A 19,362-nucleotide genomic window follows, 5' to 3' on the forward strand; every position below is an offset into this window, starting at 1 on the left:
TTCGATATCCAAACCAATCAACTGTCTTTTGTTTAGGCTGAGTGTTCAACCTATGCTTTTAACATTAAGATTTAACCAAACTAATCTAATTTGTATTGGGTCGGTTTCACGCCTGATAAAGAAACAAATTAATTCTAAATAAAAAACAATTCAACTATTTGTGTTTTTTTAATGGCAAATGTAAGAATATTACTTCTTCCATTTCATAATAATTGTCGTTTTAGCAAAAAAATATTTGTTTTAAAATGAATGTCATTTTCACTTTTCAATATAGAATAAGTTTTTTTTTTCTTTCAATTATACCCTTTAATTATTACTATTACACTAATCTTAAAACAATATCTTTTACTTTACATTTATGATGATTAGATACACACCAATAGTTAATAGGGTTAGTTTAGTAAAAATGATGTATTTTGATTACTTTATTGCATTTCTTAAATTGATCCATAAAATGTGTAAGTAATCATTTTGATTCATAAATTTGTGAACCAGTGTTAATGTAGTCTTCGAATGAATCAAAACTACAAAAATCATCCATGAATACATCTTCCTTATCAAAAAGGACGATTTGTGGATCAAATTAACGAAGATGTGTATAATCAAACTGACCGGAGTTAGGTAGCTCAATTAGTTGAGTATTACTTTTTCCACCCTATAGGTTTCTCGCGCGCCCTGCGTTTTTTCCAAAAATGCCCTTGTGCAGTCCAGATTTTAAAATCCGGATTCATGTTTACAATTTTGGATTTTATAATCCGGACAATTCTTATGTATAATCAACCATCAGACTCTCTCACATTTCAGCAGTTTTGAGTTTTGCTTTTAAAAACAACAAAAAAGCTAAGTAAAAAATGCTAAAAACATGTCAAATAAAATCATAAAAATATAAAAATACCACCAAAAAAATTCTTAAAATCAAATAAAACTAGTGCAAATTTTTTCGAATTTTTCTGAGAATATAAATAATTAAAAAAATGAAAAATGGGTCTAAACGAAGGAATTTTGGATTTTGAGGGGCGGAGTCCCGTAAGCAGTCTCTTCTAGGGGAGTCATGGTCCTTGAATTTTTTCTGATTTTTTGGGGAAGTTTCAGAGAAATCCGATCAAGTATCCCGAAAACCCGATTTTTGACTATGAACAGGTAACAATGACCCAAAACAAAAGGATAAGAGTTAGGAAGATTAATGTTGTCCCTAAAATCGCTATACATGTTACAAACATGTTTAGGATTTGTGTTGATACAGTTCGGATTATATAATCCGAACTGTTTTACCTTGAAAAAGGGTGTTTAGCTGGTTTCCGGATTATGTCATCTAGAAACATCATGTAACGCACCCTATTTTTTGAAGTTTCCGGATTACAAAATCCGAAAAAATCCGTAATTCCATTTTTCACCCTATAACAAAGGAAAACACCATTCCGGATTATGAAACATCAAGGGCATTCTTAGAAAAAACGCAGGGCGCGCGAGAATCCTATAAGATGGGAAAAGTAATACTCCAATTAGTTTGACACATTCAGCCTTCAGGTGTGTTTTTATATAAGTTTGACACACTCGGGCTTATTGTGAACTCCACTCATGCATTGACTAACATGACTATTAACTTGAATTGTGATTGATCAAGTATTGTGTGAGTATTGTATAATCGTTGAACAACAAAGGATTGTAAAAACGAAGAAACAATTCCAATTACTTCCATCTTATTAAAGACCAATAAAACGAACAACGACCACAAAATGTTGGTGAACAGTACAAAGAGTGGCGATGATAATGACAATCCGAATTCAAAGTCACTAATAGTGCAACTTGAATATTATTTTTTTTTTTTATATAAAAAGGAAGGAAATTAAATTACGAATTCAAACAAGACAAAGTAGTGTATCTAACATCATCGGCTAAAATAATACTTAAAGGAGGAGGAGGAGGAGGAATAGCATCAACTAAAACCTAATCAAAAGAGGGAGCAGAGTGCCCCATATTTGCTAAAGAGGTCGGTGTGTGAGGAGGGTTCCATGTGAAATTTATGCAATGTTATGTTGGTGAACTTTTTCTCTATCACCATTAGAGCATATACATATTAAATATATAGGAGCTAGGGTAGCTTTGACCCACTTCCCTTAGTCTTTGTGCTCTAATGGTGATATGTATTTCTCATGTAGGTTACTGAGTGAGTCTTATCAATTGGGGACCTGCAAATTTTCTAATTCTTCAATTAGGAAATAATTTTTGTTTATGCCCTCAGATCTTACATGCCTGAAAATTAACATGCAGCCACAATTTTAATCACCAAGACTAAGCTTTTCCTCGATTTTTAGTCATGTAATCACTGCATTTTATGGAGTGGTAGATTTTTGGAAGTATATCTACCGACTAAACTACCCTCTATAATTAACCTATTATTCCTTGTGCTACTAGTAACCTACGTCAATAAGCAAATCTTCATAAAGATCATGTAATTACAAACTAAATTATTTAAGGATACTATTTTTTAACTTGTTCGCTGAGACAAAGTCTGTGTGACATTCATATAAAGCTCATAGTTTAAACTACAAAATCAAGCAGTTGCATAATCAAAGCTAATGAAACAGAGGGTAGAGAAACCCTTACATGCATATCCTATATGTTATCGATGAAATGAAAGTTAAATGTTGCAGAGGCCATAATAGTGCCTGAATACAATTTTCATTCTATTTCAGGCGACCGTTCCCTGACACCAGATTTTCATGGTTTGTAAAATTCTTGCATTCTTTAGAATATGTCTTGCTAATATAAAGTCACCTCGTAAAACTCTTTCTCCTTTCAAGCAACCACCAAGAACAACTCAACCGTTTTGTGTGGCTGAAGCAACCACCAAGAGAGTCACCTTGTAAAACTCTATCCTTTCAAATAACCACCAAGAAAGACTAAACTGTTTCAGTAGGTCCAAAACTGCATACAAAATTAAAAAATGTTTTGCGTTAATTGAATTGCATAAATTCAATAATTTTGAAGTAAATTTGCCATATAAACTTTGCATTCAACACAAATACAATATAATGCTTGTTTCTCTAACTTCACAAATGGTACTGTTTCTAAAGTAGAAACATATTGATGTTATCTGGACACTGCAAATACTCGTTTTAATTTTTTTTTCCACTGCAGTATTCTCTTTTGAGACAATCTGAAGATATCTTTTTCTATCAAAAACTTTCATGGCTCTATTTGAAGGTCAAATCTCCAATGTCACATGCAATGTTTTCTAAATAATTCCAAAACAGGCTGCAGTCAGAGGCAAATTAGCAAACTTCATAATCATTATAACACACAAGCATATAGACCCAACTAATCTAGTGTGTCTAGTTCCTCAGAATCTTCATCTTCTATATAACAATATTCTTGTAAAGTAAGGTAACCATTAATACATAATTATCAACGCTCTCTACTCTAGTTTCCAACAATTATATATATTTACAATATCAAATGGCTCACAAAACTAAAGTGCAGGGGTGGACCATTTTTTCTCATGGTAAACCTTATATGGAGCCAGGATTATATATTAGATGAAAGTAAATAAAAGTACTGAGAGTGAGAACAGCGTAGATATTAGCAGTTAGCACTAGGTAATACCATAAACTATGAAGTCCTTATTACTAGAAAGATAAAACAAGCTAGATGATGTAAATTAAACAAATCCTATACGGAGAACTGAGACGGAAAAATGGGAGAAGTGGAAACTAGAGGAACCACTCGATCACCAAGGTTAAAGAGTCACATGAGGGACAACAAGTTATTTGGAAAAACAATTCCATGGTGGACCTTCCAACAAGAATTAAAGCTAATGCAGTTTCCTTCCACACAAAAACCTAATGTAGTTCCTTTTGACATATAAGCAGTTGGGGAAATAGCAATGCATATTTCAAATCTTTAACCTAGAAAATTAGGTAGAAAGTACAGCCTAAACATTACAGCACAAAAATAGCATGCTAGATCCTTTTTATATCATGCAACATGACACCCTTTAGTGGTGACAACATAAATGTATTTCCCAAGCTGGTCATTGGCCTATTAGAGTAAACAATCAAATTAGTCCCAGTCTCCCTGACTTTGTAAGAAACTCTCAAATAGGTCACTGAGATTATGAATATTTCAAAAAGGTCCCTGACTTTGTCAAATTTTACTCATACTAGTCCTTCTGAAAACATGTTAGGGACTAAATTAATAATAAGCGGTTAAAGATAGGGACCAAATTGATAGTAAGTGGTTAAAATACAAGGACCTAATTGATAGTAAGTGGTTAAATTTAGGGACAAGGTTGACAATTTAATAGTCGGGGACCTTTTTGAAATATTCATAATTTGATAGTTTACTTGGCCTATTATCCATTGCCACTGACAATTAGGGACATGTAAGTATATCATTGCCTTGCATCTGAAGTTTTCCGATTCTTAGGTCAATCCAAAGACAATTGTTTGGAAGTCAATCACTGTATCGGCCAAAAATTAACATGCAGCCACATCTTTAATGCCATTGAAAAATATTAGAGCCAAATATGTAACACAATCAGTATCACATTAAGACAAAATTAAAGGAGAAAAAATAATGGCTCTTAAAAAATGGCAACAACCTGAAATGCTTAGTACTATAGAAATATGAATATGGCCTGTAGGAAGAAATAAATGCTTAGTTAAGAATTTTGCTTGAGTAAGATATCAAACAGAGTGCTAAAAAAGCATAGTAAGATATTAGAGGATGGAAGAGTGTCCTAGCCCTACTCCTCTTGAAAGTTCTATTAACCATACTTAAGTGATCTCTTTCCTTTTTATCTGCTTCGAAGGTTCTTAAAAGGAAAAAGCTTCATTGGATTTAGTTCTTAACAAGGTGTTTTAAAATGTTGTTTGGAAAATGGTCGCGGCTGCGTCGCAATCTTTGATATTGCAGAGAATCACTGTCAGACGCGGTATTAAATAAATAGTATCACTGTGTCACAATCTTTGATGTTGCAGAGAATCACAGTCAGATGCGGTTGGTGAGGCCTCAATAACAGAACCACGATGTTGTGGCCTACATCACGGTCACATAATACCGTGGTTTGTGATACACTTAGCATAAGCTTCTAACCAGGTGTTATAAAATGTTGTTAGGATAATAGCAGCTGTGTCGCAATCTTTGATATTGCATAGAATCACTGTCAGATGTGGTTGGTGCGGCCTCAATAACAGAACCTCGATGTTGTGGCCTACATCACGGTCACATAATATTGTGGTTTGTAATACACTTAGCATAAGCTTCTAACCAGGTGTAATAAAATGTTGTTAGGATAATAGCAGCTCATGTGTCGCAATCTTTGATATTGCAGAGAATCACTGTCAGACGCGGTTGGTGAGGCCTCAATAACAGAACCTTGATTTTGTGGCCTAGACCACGGTCACATACTATTTACCAATGTTCTTAATACACTTAGCATAAGCTTCTCCACAATCACAAGTCATACGATTACTGCATTTTGTTTATGGAGCAATAGATTTTAAGCACCTTATCCTGCCTACTAAACTGCCCTATATAATTACGACATTTTGTGGAGCAGTAGGTTTTGGGCAACCTTTTCCTGCCCTACTAGACTACACTATATAACTACTGTTTATTCCTTGTGAACCTTAACTTCCTAGTAAACTCGTCAACAAAACCAAATTTTCAAAATGATCATTTAGATATAAGTTATTATTAATGGGAAAACCAAAACATTAAATGCTATCAAAATGCAAAGAAGGATAAGTATTGATGCATAACCAAAGGGAAAAATAATAACATTATTTTGATATAAGTTATTATTCTGCCCTCTGGTTATGCATCAAATCTAAATTCAGCATACAAGTGGCCATAAAATGGATAAGTATTGATCTAATTGTAGTCACAAACAAGTTTAATAAATAAACATATAAAACAGGTAAACAAGTGCTAGATAAATCATTTAAAGATGATTTTTACTTAACTTGTGCAGCGAGACAAAGTCATGACTTCCATAATAGCTCAAAATTCGAAGTTCAAACCACCAAATCAAGTAGATGCATGGTAGAAGCTAATGAAACGAGATACAAGTTAGAGAAACTACTACTTACATAGTCTATATGTTATCAAAAACAGAAAGTTGACATGATGCAGAGGCCTTCGGGCATGGGGACAACTTCGTTTCTATTTCAGGTGGTTCTCTTTTGCTCCAAATTGTCATTGTTTCTAAATATTTTGCATTTTTTAAAATATATTTTGCCACCGTATACTCTCTCCGCAAGCCTGAGCAATCTCGAATAGTGCAAGTTCTAAGGTATGATGAAAGGCATTGTGGAACAAATTCTGGTTCCATCCAATTTTCTTGATCATCTTGTTGATTCGATATCGACAGGTATAACTCCTATTTATAGTACACAAAAATTAAAACAAAACATAAAGGCGACTTAAGAAAAGATAAACTGAATATTATTCTAAAAGTTGACAAAAGTTGACAAACCTGATAAAGTTGGAGATTTTGAAGCTTAGGGCAGTGGTGGAGCACTTGTACTACCAAATCCCAATTATTGTAGAGCTCCAAGTGGGTCAAATTATGAAAGATGGGAATGTCAACACAAGGGCGCTGCAGCTTATTTGCCTAAATTATGTACAAAGACACACTATCAAATCAGGGTAAAATTCCTAAAAAATTCCAGATGAATTACACTTTTTATGTTTTCCATCCCACTCAATCAGTGTATTGTATTCAATTGAGATCTACGAAGCACTAATACATGTCACGGCTGAGAAATAGAATCCATGTGTCGGCGTGTTAAACACCGACACATGTCAAACACCGGACTCCTCTTCAATATGAAATGTTAGTGTTATATAGATTGAGGTGGCATGCATTATATCCATAATCAAACTGACCTTGTAAACTCTGTCGTCTTTTACATAAAACATAGATGTTTCCATGCAGAGAGACACCGAAGAAGATAGTGCTTTCACCATATAACATGAACACCAACATTTACTCACATCTGCTTTAGTCAGTTTGGGTAAGGTTAAGTTCTTAAACTCCTGAACGGTATGAGAATCTTCCTCGTAATAGAAGAACACAAGAGCCGCATGAAAATCCTCAAGAATCGGACATCCGGCTAGAAGCAACATAAAATCTCGAACTTTTGAGAACTTAATGAGTCTCAAACTAAGGGTTTTAAGTGATGGAAATCCAAATCCAACAGAAGTAAAAGAAAACCCATCTACACGGAACCAACTGAGATTTAGACTTACAAGGGTTTTGCATGTGAAGATGCTAATGGGCAATTTGGGGAAGTATGGGTAACCACTAAAGTGATCGGGAAGAGGCACACGAAGACGGAGATTAAGATACTTGAGTCCGCGTTGAACAACAAAGTTGACCCATTTAGTGAGAGTGGGGAACTCTTTATTATAGGCAAGATGAGAATCACTATACTGAATGTTGAGGTGGAAACTGTCAATGAAACGAGATCCAGCAGCGTCTCGAGAGACCAAAACAGAGTACACAAATTCGTTAAAACGGAGATTGGATTCAACCGTATTCACTCTGATGTCAGTGAAGTTGATATTGGGAAGATAATGCCAGAGATTAGTCCATCTCTTGGACAAAACGCTTGTAGCAACGACTTCTTTTGTGGAGACAAATGAGAGAATGCGGAACAGGATTTCGTCCGGTAAACTGCTGATCTTATCCACCTTTGCTTCTGATGTTGAAATTCTCGGTCTCCGTCGCTGCATTTCACCTTCCTCTTCGTTTTCACACAAGTGGAGTTACGCAGATAATCAACAATTAAGGTGTAAATGAGGATCTACAAATTGAAGAAATGCAGCTTTTCCATCAACCTAAACATCAAATTTTCACCAAACAAAATTTCAAAATTGCAATTCAAACATAATATAGCATAATTTTTTAGTGAAAAAAGTAAATCTGAAATTAAATCAAAATTATGAACAAATTCTATGATATTAGAAAGAACAATTACAAAACATAGATCAGATCAAAAAAAAACATAGATCAGATCAAGAAAAGAGCGAGATGAAACCTGGATAAGAGGTAGAGTTACACAGCGCATGAACGGTACGGGTAACTGACTGGTAAGAAATGAGTTTCTTCAACGTTTGGCAGCGCGTTAAAGTTGGACACACTTTACCATTTTTTGCGTGTGGTAATAAATTTCGACACACTTTAAACTTCATCTTTCATTAAATATGTTTTTCTCTCTGTCCCTTGATAAATGATCTTTTTTAAATTCATTTAAAACAAGTTTTCTCTCTCTTTTATTTATATATTTTTTTAATAAATGTGAAATGAATAAATGATTCACTTAATTCAGAACTAAGAAGGTATGTCCCCGTGAGCTTTGAACTAAGAAAAAAAATAACTAAGAAGGTATACTATTCTTTTAGTTCTATAAATATTTCCATATAGTTCCTTAAAAAATAATTAAATCTCAGAAAATTTGTTCAGGAACTATGTAGAAATATTTTTTTTCTTTTTCCATACAAAAAATATCCACATAATTTCTATATAAGAGGAATGTTGCGGACACTCTTTTTTAAACACTTTATCTAACATTCACTCTCTTATTAGATTAAATTAATGTATGTCACACCACTTTATATGAAATCTATTTCCAAAGTATGATATTCATCTTGATTTAAATCAATGAAAAAGTAAGTTTAAAAGAGTGTTAAAAAAAGAGTCTTACTAGCATTAAATTTTCTCGGATTTCTAGTTTTAAATTTTTTTCGTCAACATTTGTTATTATTGTTCTTAAGTTTGAATACGTGTGTCTTTATGATATTTCAATGATCATTTTTTTTTAATGTTTAAAATATGATTAGAAATTTTTTTAACAAAAAATTAGAATTATTAATAAATATAAATTAAATAAGAATTTTAAACCAACAAATCATAAAAAAATTGTATTTAATTGATTCATTGTTAGAATAAAATTTGAACTTTTGCAAGAAAAAAATTCTATAATGTACTAAATATGATTGTGAAAAAATTTAAAATTTTGAATGATATATATGAGTTGATTTAAAAGTTGAGATTAAAAGCGGTGATGAAAAAATTTTGATGGACTAAAACGAAAAAATTTAAATATTTCTAAGAACAAAAGCATATTTAACTCTTACTTCATAAAAAAAAAAACATATTTAACTCAATATCATTTATACAAAAAAAATGGTGAGTCACTTCGAATGTAACACAAAATTAGAGCTTCTCATTTGGATGCTAATCGTTTACTCATAACTTGTTTATCTAGTAAAAGACATGTGTATCCACATTATATTCTTTTATAATTGATATATTATAAAATGGAGATAATTTAAATTAAATGTGAAATTAAAAGATGAAAAAAAAATTGAAAGAGAAAATAAAAAATTTAATATTGATTTTTTTTTTGTGGTGGCCGGGGTTTGAACCTCGGACCTTGCATATATGCATTGTCCCATGATATTTTGAACATAGTCATCAGTTTTCAAAGTTTTTAAAATTTTATCATATTGTGTTTCATATATATGGGTATATAAAAAATTGTCTCCATAAATATAAACATATAAAATTTGCAGCGGACGCAGTGAAAATATATAACGGTGTTTTACATATAAAATAACAAAAAATTTTATAGAATTTTCTAAAAAATAAATAAATATTTAATAGAAACATTTTTCAAAAAATATTTAATAATAGAAACATTTTTCAAAAAAATATTTAATGTTTTTCAAAAAATATTTAATGTTAATATTTTGTTTTAATGTTAATATTTTGTAAAAATATTTAATGTTAATATTTTGTTTTAATGTTAATATTTTGTTTTTGTGGTGGCCGGGGTTCGAACCACAGACATTGCATATTTTATGCATTGTCCATACCAACTAAGCTAAGGTCACGAGGACTGATGTTAATATTTTGAAAATAGTCATGGGTTTTCAAAATTTTACCATATCAATTTTCTAATATCATTACATTTTTTTACTCATCTCACACCAACACATAAACATTTATTTTTGCAGATATAGAAAAATAAAATTCACAAATATTTTTTTAATAGAAACATTACATTAATGTCGATACTAAAATAATTATTTTTTATAAAATTACCACAATGTTTTTTTTTTTGAACAAGCCAAAATGAAATATATTAACAAAGAATTCTACTCTCTAGCACAAGGAGTGGCAGAACAAAGTTACACAAACCAATCCTTTTTCCAAAAGCTGAACAATTGATTTAAGTTTATTAGAAAACAGCCTTTGGTTCCGTTCATTTTATATGACCCAGATACAACACAGCCAAATCATGTGAAGGAATGAATGGCAGGGATAATACCCACCGGCAGAGAACCTGAATTGCTGACAATGATCTAGAACACTTTGGGGATCCACAAAATACACACCAAGCCAATTTTTCACGTGTTGCCAAAGAGAACCAAAAATAGGACAATGAATAATTAAATGGTCTGCTAATTCAATTTGACCACACCCTAAAAGACACAATTGAGAGTCCAAAGAAATAATCCCACGACGCCTTAAGTTGTCCTTTGTTGGCCACTTATTGCGTAATAGATGCCACGCACAGATAGAAACCTTCAAAGGAACGCTTTTATGCCACACCGCATCCGAGACATCATCATGAACGTGTATCTCCTTTCTCATGAGCATTCGATACACACCACGAACAGTGTACTCGTCTCTAGCATTCGGACGCCAAGTCCAAGCATATGGCCTAGAATCCTGTAAAGACACATTAGAAAGTAAAAGCTTAATTTCCCCCCACCGACTCCTCCTTCCAGACCATCAACCTACGCCTCCACGTCCAGGCATTCCCTTCATCCTCCCAACCCAAAACTTTCATCTCCCCCATCATCTTGTCCTTATGAATGGACAAATCATACAACCTCCTAAATCTCGCCCTCAACTTCATTGATCCAACCCAACAATCTAACCAAAAGAATGTGTTTAAACCGTTCCCCACACTCTTAGTAATATTCTCTTCAAACCAACTCCCACCCTCGACACCTATCCCTTCCTGGATTCTCACTATCTCACGCCACCATGTCGACCCCCTTCTACCACCATCTCTAATATGGTCTCCTTCCTCCCCAAAACGAGAAGACAAGACCTTAAACCACAGTCCATCCCTATCCACTAAACACCTCCAACACCAATTACCTAACAAAGCAATATTAAATTCTTTCAATCTCCTGACCCTCAAACCACCAACCTCCTTTCTCAAGCAAATTGAATCCCAGTCAACCCAGACTATTTTCCCATTATCCTCACACCCACCCCAAAAAAAATTAATTAAAATAGATTCAATGGAGGATATTATACCTGCGGGAGCTCTGAAAAAAGAAAGGGCATAGACAGGCAGAGAGGACAGGACGGACTTAAGGAGAATCAAGCGACCACCAAAAGACAAATTCTTACTTTTCCAATCAGACAGTCTAGACTTTATGTGATCAATAACTGGATCCCAAAAAGACAAGCGTCTAGCATCACCACCAATGGGAAGGCCAAGATACACAAAAGGAATTTTCCCAATTTTACAAGATAAACACAGAAGCGGCTTCACCCAACCAGGACTCTTCGACATTTACACCAACCAACATGCTCTTATGAAAATTTACCTTCAACCCAAAAATAGCTTCGAATAAAGTCAGAATCGCCCGCAAGGCTCTCACATTCACGCCAAACATAACAATGCAAGGGTGTTTTACTTGTTTGTAATAAGTTTTTATAAGTTTTTCTTTTTGTTAAACAAGTTTCTCTTACATCTTTATATTTTGTTTTCTAGTTCTCCCTCAGCAACAATATTGTCCTTATTTTATTTGGATGCAAATTATTTGAGTTCTCATAATATCCAAAATAGACTATCGAATATATTTTGTTTAAGGGTACTATCGAAATTTATTGACCGTAAATTGCAAAATATTAATGGTTTTAATTCATGTGACAATTCGAAATGTTTTGATTGGTTGTGTGTGCAAAATTATTTTGGACTCTCAATCCACCACCATTAAACTCTATTAAAAGAAGTCACATATCATAATCAATAATCTCCTCTAGTACTAAAATATATTAGAGGTTGAACAAGCCACAGACAGCGAATCTCATTGATTCCATCACAATATTTGGTTTTTTTTCTTCATATAAGTGTCGATGGACGCCAGTCGATAAGGAAGTTGGATCTCTTCTTCTCTCATTCTCTTATTCTCTATTTTGTGTCTTTCTCGCTCTAAATTTTAGAGAGAAGATCAAGAGAGAGATAAAAAAAAATAAGATTAAGAGTGAGAGAATATCAAGAGAGAGAAAGACACGATGAAGAAGAAGAGGAGAATAAGAGGAGAGGATCCAAATTCGTCGATAAGTCAAAGTAAAATTTTTGAACGTTTATAAAAAGATAGGAAAAGGGTCTTTCATCTTTCTAAGACATAGATAGAACTAATTTATCAAGAATAAGAAATCGAACAATCCGTATTTAAACTTGAGCCTCAAACGCTTTTAACCTTTTAGCTCAAACTAATTGAATTACACAACCCCTTCAAATTGCAATATACTAACAAGTTCAGAATTTTGAATTGATTATTTTAACACGACTCCTTTCTTACATATACTAATTTTGGTCGCAAGCTTACTAGTAGTTACAAATATTTTGTTTCTTCAACAAAACAAAAGAAAATCCAAAACTTATTTACTATATAGGTTAGTTGCATTTTCAAAATACTTTCTTTCTACTTACGCACTAAAATGAGTTAGTTCTTTACTTTAAATTGTACTAAAGACCAAATTCCATAGTTCAAATCATTCGGTTGAAGTTTACGACAGTAGATGTACTTTCATCCAAGTATTTTTCTCTCTTTAACCTATCTGTCACATCCGAAGGCTCTGTCTATGTGACACTATTGTCAGCTCGCTCATAATATTTACTCTCATATTACTTTGAATTTGTTTTCTTTACCATATCTCTTTGTTATATGTCTATTGATAATAATTTAAAGAGTCTCACTACCATTTCAAGGAACACTAGCAATTATGAAATTTTGACCAAGAAACCACAGACTTTTTAATTTCAAAGTATTGGAAAGATCTAATATTGGAGTTGAGGCTTGCATGCCAGAATCAGTTGTTCATCAGCTCCCCTTGATGTTTATAAAAAAAAAAAAAAAAAAAAAACAAAGTTGAACATGGTTCTTTTCACAATTGTCAAGGTTCTTTTTTATAAATACAACATACATCCTTGTGTCAAATTGTTGTATGGATATGAAACATGTGGAAGGTTAGGAGCAAAACGATCTTTCAAGGGACATAAATCCATTAGTATGTTTGGGAAATCAAAGAGATACACAGTATGTGGATAGAATGGTAACACACGGACGGCAATAGAAAATGTAATTCAATTCAAGGTGGAGGAGCTTTGAGGTGCAATGTAATTCAATTCAAGGTGGAGGAGCTTCGTGGTATAGGCGCACAGTGTTGGTGAGATGGAATATTTGGATGTATTACATTTTAATATTATGGTGCACATTGTGTTTAGACTGTACTGGATTGATTTTTACGAATCAAACATGCTATGCTGGTGATATATGCATGGTGCTTGACAGTTGTTGTCAAGATGTGTCGGAATGAGAATGTGCAGAATATAAAGATGGTGATGCACTGATGCAGATATTTGACGGTGTTGTTGTACAAATGAGTGGAAAGGGAGGCTAAATTGGCTAGAATTTCAACAACTATACCTATGTTCATAAGAGATAGCTGGGAAAATGCAAACAACTGAATTAGATGTCACTTATAATGTGTTGGTCATTCTTCATTGAGTTGCTTTTGTATTTGTAAAAGAATTAATATTTGCGATGGAGCCGTTCTAGGGGGGTTATTTTGGAGGAATTGGTACAATTTGTAAAAGAATTAATATTCATGTTGTTGGTAATTGGCTTGTGGAGGAACATGTGTTTATGTAGAATGGTATATCAACTGTATATATGACCGAAATTAAACACTGTTTCTGCTGAAAGTTTTTTTTCCTAATCCTAATGCTTTGATTATTGATTATTAATGCAAGTTTGACTCTTAAAGAAACAATGTTTAGTATCTTGTGAGAACAGAGAGGGAGAGGGAGAGGGATCAAATGACAGTACATAATGCATCGATCCCTCATAATAGAGGGTGGGAGAGGGAGGAGGAGGAAGGAGAGAGTGGGGAAGAGGTAAGAATCTATGGCAACAGAGAGGGATATAGGGGAAGAGACTCGTGTGTGAGTAAGGTTCCATGTGAAATTTATGCAATGTTCTTCAAAAAAAAGAAATTTATGCAATAATGTTAAGTTGGCGAAAGTTTTCTTTTTATGTTTTACTAACTTCTCTAGTCTTTGCGTTCTAATGGTGACATGTATTTCTCATGTGGGTTAATGGGCAATTATCAATTGCCATTGGCAATTGGGAATATGCAAGCATCACATTGCCTTATTGACTTGTATCTAACATGCAAGTATACGAGTGTATCAGGAATGGCTTTTTTTGTACCTCAAATCTTACATACTTGGTTACTTTTTAATGCCTGAAAGTTAACATGCAATTTGGATCACTAAACTTCTCAATGACAGACCAATCAATTACTGCATTTATAATTGACTCACTACTCTAGTCCAGCTAGTAACCTATGCCGATAGCCAAATCTTCAAAACATCATGCATGTACAAACTAAATCTGATAAAACTTAAGCACAGGAGGACAACCCAAAAGACTAATCCATTAGGCAGGAGAGTCTTATGGCTTAAGTACAACATCTAACACTTTTATTTACTCACTTTCATTAGGTGGGATTCCTAATAAAATCATTTAAGGATCAATTTTCTTTAACTTGTGCACCAAGACAAAGTCTGTGACACGGCTTTCATAAATAGTTCATAGTTTAAACAACGAAATCCAAAAATTGCATAATAGAAGCTAACAGCTCATAGTTTAAACAACAAAATCCAGAAATTGCAGAATAGAAGCTAATGAAACAATACCTACAAATCCTATATGTTATCATTTAAACAAAAGTTGACATGTAGTAGAGGCCCTAGAGCATGAAGACAATTTACTCTCTATTTCAGGCGACCGTTCTCCGACAGACCATATTTTCATGGTTTGTAAAACTCTTGCATTCTTTAGAATATATCTTGCTAACAAAAAGACACCGTGTAAGCTTGTAAGTTCAAAGCCCCGAAGAGTGCAAGTTGTAAGGCTTAACGAAAGGCAACGTGGAACATATTCTGGATCTGTCCAATATTCTTTATCTATAATGTAGTCATCCGAATCGCATTGTGACTTCTATTAATAATACAAATAAAACAATACATAAGATACGGGTTTAGAAAAGATAAACTAAGTATGATTCATTAAACTTAACAAACCTGACGAAAGTCGAGATTTTGAAGCTTGGGACAGTGTTGGAGCACTTCATTAAACTTAACAACTCTACCACAATCATCGTAAAGCTTCAAGTGGGTCAAATTATGGAATATAGGAAAGCCATCCTAAATTATGTAGAAAGACAAAGTAACAGAAATTAAGGAAAAAATTACCTAAAATAAAATAAAGATGATTCACAACAAAAGGACTTCCAACAATCAAACAAACCTTCCAAGATTCTATGCTCAGAAACTTCAAATTTGAAAGTGCTTCCACCCAAAAATCATGACAACATTCTCTAATACGTGCACCGGTCAAATTTCTCAAGCTTGAGCCTTTAAAGACATGATCAAAATCAAAAGGGTTTTTCAATTCCAATTCCAAAAACCTAAAGTGCACATTAGATACAACTAAATCTTCAAGAATAGGGCAACCAGCTAACAGCAATATAAATTCTTTGTATCTATCAAAGTACATTTCTTTCAAATGAAGAACTTTAAGCAATGGAAATCCACTAAAATCCGAAGAAAGACCGTTCTCCACATATAACCAATGAAGCTTGAGAACAACTAGGGTTGTACAACTGAATACACTAATAGGCAAATTTGGTGGCGGATTTTGATTTTGAACATAATATACATCTAGATAAAGATTGAGATGTTGAATTTTGCGATCAACAACATAATTAACCCAGTTTGTTACATTGGGAATGCTATGACGAAAGGCGAGTTTAGCGTAATTGTATTCAATGTCAAGGACGAAAGTGTTGATGGAATGATTACCAGCGGCTTCTCGAGAGAGTAAAATTGAATAAACGAATTCGTTGAAACGATAATTGTCTGCTAGATTTGAAAGTTTGGTGTCGGTGAAGTAGAGATTGGGAACATGGCGCCATAGATGAATCCATCGCTTTGAGAGAATGGAAGTGGCGAAGGCTTGTTTGGTGGGAACAAAAGAGAGAATGTGGATTATGATCTCGTCCGGTAAACTTCCTATTCTATCCATCGCCGCCGTTGAAGCTTCCGGCTCAGACATTCTGTTCGGTCGTTCTTCACAGCAGTAGTGAAAGCTCAACAACCAGAAGAGAGAGAGAGAGAGATGCAGCGTTAAATACTAATATGGATTAGGGTTAGCAAATTTAGGGCTTTGGTCTATACTATTACGACCTATTACATTTTGTCTTGGAGAAAATCATCAAATTGATCTTTGTGCGCAACTCACTCCTGTTTTGTTAAAAGTTTATCAATTAAGTCCCTGTCTTTTTTTTTTTTTTTTTCTTTTTCACATGACAAATGACTTAATTGAGAGACTTTTGACAAAGATAAATACTAGTTTAAAATATTAATAGAGTACAAATTTGAGAGCGACTTACAAGACAGAGACCAATTTGGTGGTTTGCTCATTTTTGAGTAAACCATCAAATTAATCTTTATCTTTGTAAGCTACTCTCAAATTAGGTCTCTATCTTTATGTTTTTGTCACATGATGAATGAATTAATTGAATTTTTTTTGATAAAACAATGATTAGTTTGAAATATTAATAGAGTTAGAGACTAAATTGAGAGCGACTTATAAAGACCGAAATGAATTTGATTGCTTCCTCTTTATTTTTTAAGTTTAACATTTATACTTCCTTCGATTGTTATTATAAAAAAAATTAAATATATTTTTAATCCATATAAGCATACCAACTTTCGATTTAGTTTAAAAAAATTCTTCAACTTTTGTAAAAGTTTTCTATCACAACTTTTAGTCCATCTTTTAAGTCAGCTAATCTGTAGACTTCATATTTGTTAATGAATTTTACCTCAATGTTTAGAATATATTATAAAAACCTCTCCCAAAAAATATTAGATTTTTTTTAACAAAACATGAATTAAATATGATTTTTTATATTTTTGAAGCTTAAAAATTCATATTTAATTTATGTTTTGTTAAAAAATTCTAATTTTTTCTGCGAAAGATTGTTATAATATTCAACACATTTATGCACAATTTCATTCAAAAATATAAAAGCTACACATGAGTTGACTTAAAAGTATGGGCCAAAAGTGGTGATAGAAAATTTTCTAGGGTTAAAAGTCGAAAGAAAAATTTAAGACACTAAATCGAAAAGTTGGTGTATTTATAGGGATGAAAAACATATTTGACCATAAAAAATCATTTTTTAAATTTATTGAATAACTTATGTATCTGATTTGTAATATAAGTCAGATACATCGATTATTCAATGAATCTAAAAAGTGTTTTTTTGTTTCTTATAACAGTGTCCGGAAGGATTATATAAAATTATTCATTTTAGTTTTTTTTTTAGTTCAAGTAGATTTAGTAAAAGTGTGCATTTAATCATGTAAGTCGTAAAATATTTGCCCAATGATCCTCTTTCTATGAAACTCGTTACAAAGTGCTTATGTGGATGTTTATTGAAACGTTAGTAGTCCAAATTTATTGCTCTCATAATCAGTGTTGATAACTATATTATTCAATTTTAGTTTAAAAAAATCAATCGATTACTTGATTTATAATTTTGTTGATGAAATATTTATATGTAAATTATGATTGAATTGAGAAAGAATGAGAAAAAAAATGTATGTAAGTAATTATGTTTGATGTCATAAACACATTTTGGACGCTCCCCATCAATGTTATGATCATGTAAACACAATTTAACAAAGTTGGATATATTATGACTAACTTGTTCACTTTTATTGACATATATGACAGATTTAAAACTAAAATAACTAAAATGGAACCCACTTAGGTGACCTGATGATGTTGGTTTGAGATCTTGGGGTGTGCTCATTTCATATTTTTAAGTTCGATTTTCTCTGATTTCAATTTCGATAAGCTAGTTTGCCTTCTATAAAACTTTCTTCTTGCGTAGTTTCTGTCGTCAGCACTCAAAAGTTCATGAGTGTTTGAAAGAGTTCGTATTTTGGATATAAAACAAACATTTTTCATTTGTGTAATTGGTAAGATAAGTTTATAGAAATAGGTTATGACCAGCAGCGGAGCCACATTGAGCTGAAGGGATACTCTTGCATACCCTGACACCCTCTTACCAGGAGTTGTAGTGTAATGTTGCTTCTCTCTTACCGTCCCCTTGACATTCTTAAAAGGAATGCAGTTTAAATTCAGTTAGAAGATAGTCAAATTTGCCTCTTTCCAATTGAGTATTACGTTGCCAATTCCCACTGAGTTGTAGTGTCGCAACATGTTTTTTTGAAATAAGTGTCGCAACTGTTATTGTTATTATATTATGGGTTAATAGGTCTTTACCCATGTAATATAGGTATTTCCGGTTTTCCCCACTGTAATTTTTTTTATTTACCACCCTGTAAAAAAAATTGTTTTGATTTACCCCTAATAGGTCAAACAAAAACGAAAATTTCTTGAAAAAATAAAATAAAATTGGTTTTTGTTTGGCATATTAGAGGGGTAAATCAAAACAAATTTTTTTTACAGGGGGTAAATAAAAAAAAATATTACAGGGGAAACGAAAATGACATATATTACAGGGTTAAAGACCTATTAACCCTTATATTATACTCCCTCCGTTTCAAAATACATGTCCAAGTCAACCACTTCACATATGTCAATGCACAATTGCATGGTCAAAGTAAGTCAAGTGAATAGTGCACATTGCAAAAATTGGACATGTATTTTGAAACGGATGGAGTATAACGTTAAATTAAATAATGGTAGCATTTAAGTAATCATCCTACGGTCCTAATTTTGAAAGATGTTTGATAGATCTTTAGTTTCATTTATAAAATGTATCTACTATTTAAATTAATATTTTAGTCGAACAGTCCAATAACAAGAACTTGATATATTAAGTGTAGAAAAGTGGAAAATCATGAATTTTAATTCGCCTCCCAACCCATTTTAGTAATACTAGCAACTTTCACAAACTTAGAGTTTTGATCAATTAAGATCTTATATTTAGAG

General features: G+C 32.8%; 2 protein-coding genes across 3 annotated transcripts; both read right to left on the reverse strand.

Annotated features, from left to right (window-relative positions):
- Nucleotides 1–2,503: 2,503 nt before the first annotated feature.
- Nucleotides 2,504–8,186, reverse strand: LOC146943430 (FBD-associated F-box protein At5g56370-like). 2 transcript variants are annotated; one of them, XM_085741696.1, is made up of 5 exons: nucleotides 8,049–8,186; nucleotides 6,895–7,814; nucleotides 6,482–6,619; nucleotides 6,096–6,385; nucleotides 2,504–2,928 (listed from the first exon to the last, which is right to left on the reverse strand). In XM_085741696.1, exons 2-4 carry the CDS (start codon nucleotides 7,741–7,743, stop codon nucleotides 6,101–6,103), a joined length of 1,272 nt encoding a protein of 423 aa, XP_085597822.1. In that variant the 5' UTR covers nucleotides 7,744–7,814; nucleotides 8,049–8,186; the 3' UTR covers nucleotides 2,504–2,928; nucleotides 6,096–6,100. The 2 variants fall into 2 exon arrangements, with proteins under 2 accessions (XP_085597822.1, XP_085597821.1); XM_085741695.1 differs by having other exon boundaries at nucleotides 6,895–7,848.
- Nucleotides 8,187–14,884: 6,698 nt separating this feature from the next.
- LOC146943431 (putative FBD-associated F-box protein At5g56440) lies at nucleotides 14,885–16,502 on the reverse strand. The gene is made up of 3 exons (XM_085741699.1): nucleotides 15,640–16,502; nucleotides 15,414–15,536; nucleotides 14,885–15,330 (listed from the first exon to the last, which is right to left on the reverse strand). Exons 1-3 carry the CDS (start codon nucleotides 16,444–16,446, stop codon nucleotides 15,046–15,048), a joined length of 1,215 nt encoding a protein of 404 aa, XP_085597825.1. The 5' UTR covers nucleotides 16,447–16,502; the 3' UTR covers nucleotides 14,885–15,045.
- Between the last annotated feature and the right edge of the window lie 2,860 nt (nucleotides 16,503–19,362).

This window comes from Medicago sativa, chromosome 2 (assembly GCF_051527215.1).
Source record: "Medicago sativa cultivar Bolivia chromosome 2, Bolivia_mono, whole genome shotgun sequence".
In the NCBI taxonomy this organism is placed as follows: domain Eukaryota; kingdom Viridiplantae; phylum Streptophyta; class Magnoliopsida; order Fabales; family Fabaceae; genus Medicago; species Medicago sativa.

Excerpts from the sequence above, each read along its gene's own strand:
- LOC146943430 (XM_085741696.1), bottom strand. The coding sequence starts at position 7,743 with ATGCAGCGACGGAGACCGAGAATTTCAACATCAGAAGCAAAGGTGGAT. Across the intron at positions 6,620-6,894 it reads AAGACGACAGAGTTTACAAG|GCAAATAAGCTGCAGCGCCC; the intron begins GTCAGTTTGATT and ends TACATAATTTAG. Across the intron at positions 6,386-6,481 it reads AAAATCTCCAACTTTATCAG|GAGTTATACCTGTCGATATC; the intron begins GTTTGTCAACTT and ends TACTATAAATAG.
- LOC146943431 (XM_085741699.1), bottom strand. The coding sequence starts at position 16,446 with ATGTCTGAGCCGGAAGCTTCAACGGCGGCGATGGATAGAATAGGAAGT. Across the intron at positions 15,537-15,639 it reads TGAGCATAGAATCTTGGAAG|GATGGCTTTCCTATATTCCA; the intron begins GTTTGTTTGATT and ends TACATAATTTAG. Across the intron at positions 15,331-15,413 it reads AAAATCTCGACTTTCGTCAG|AAGTCACAATGCGATTCGGA; the intron begins GTTTGTTAAGTT and ends TATTATTAATAG.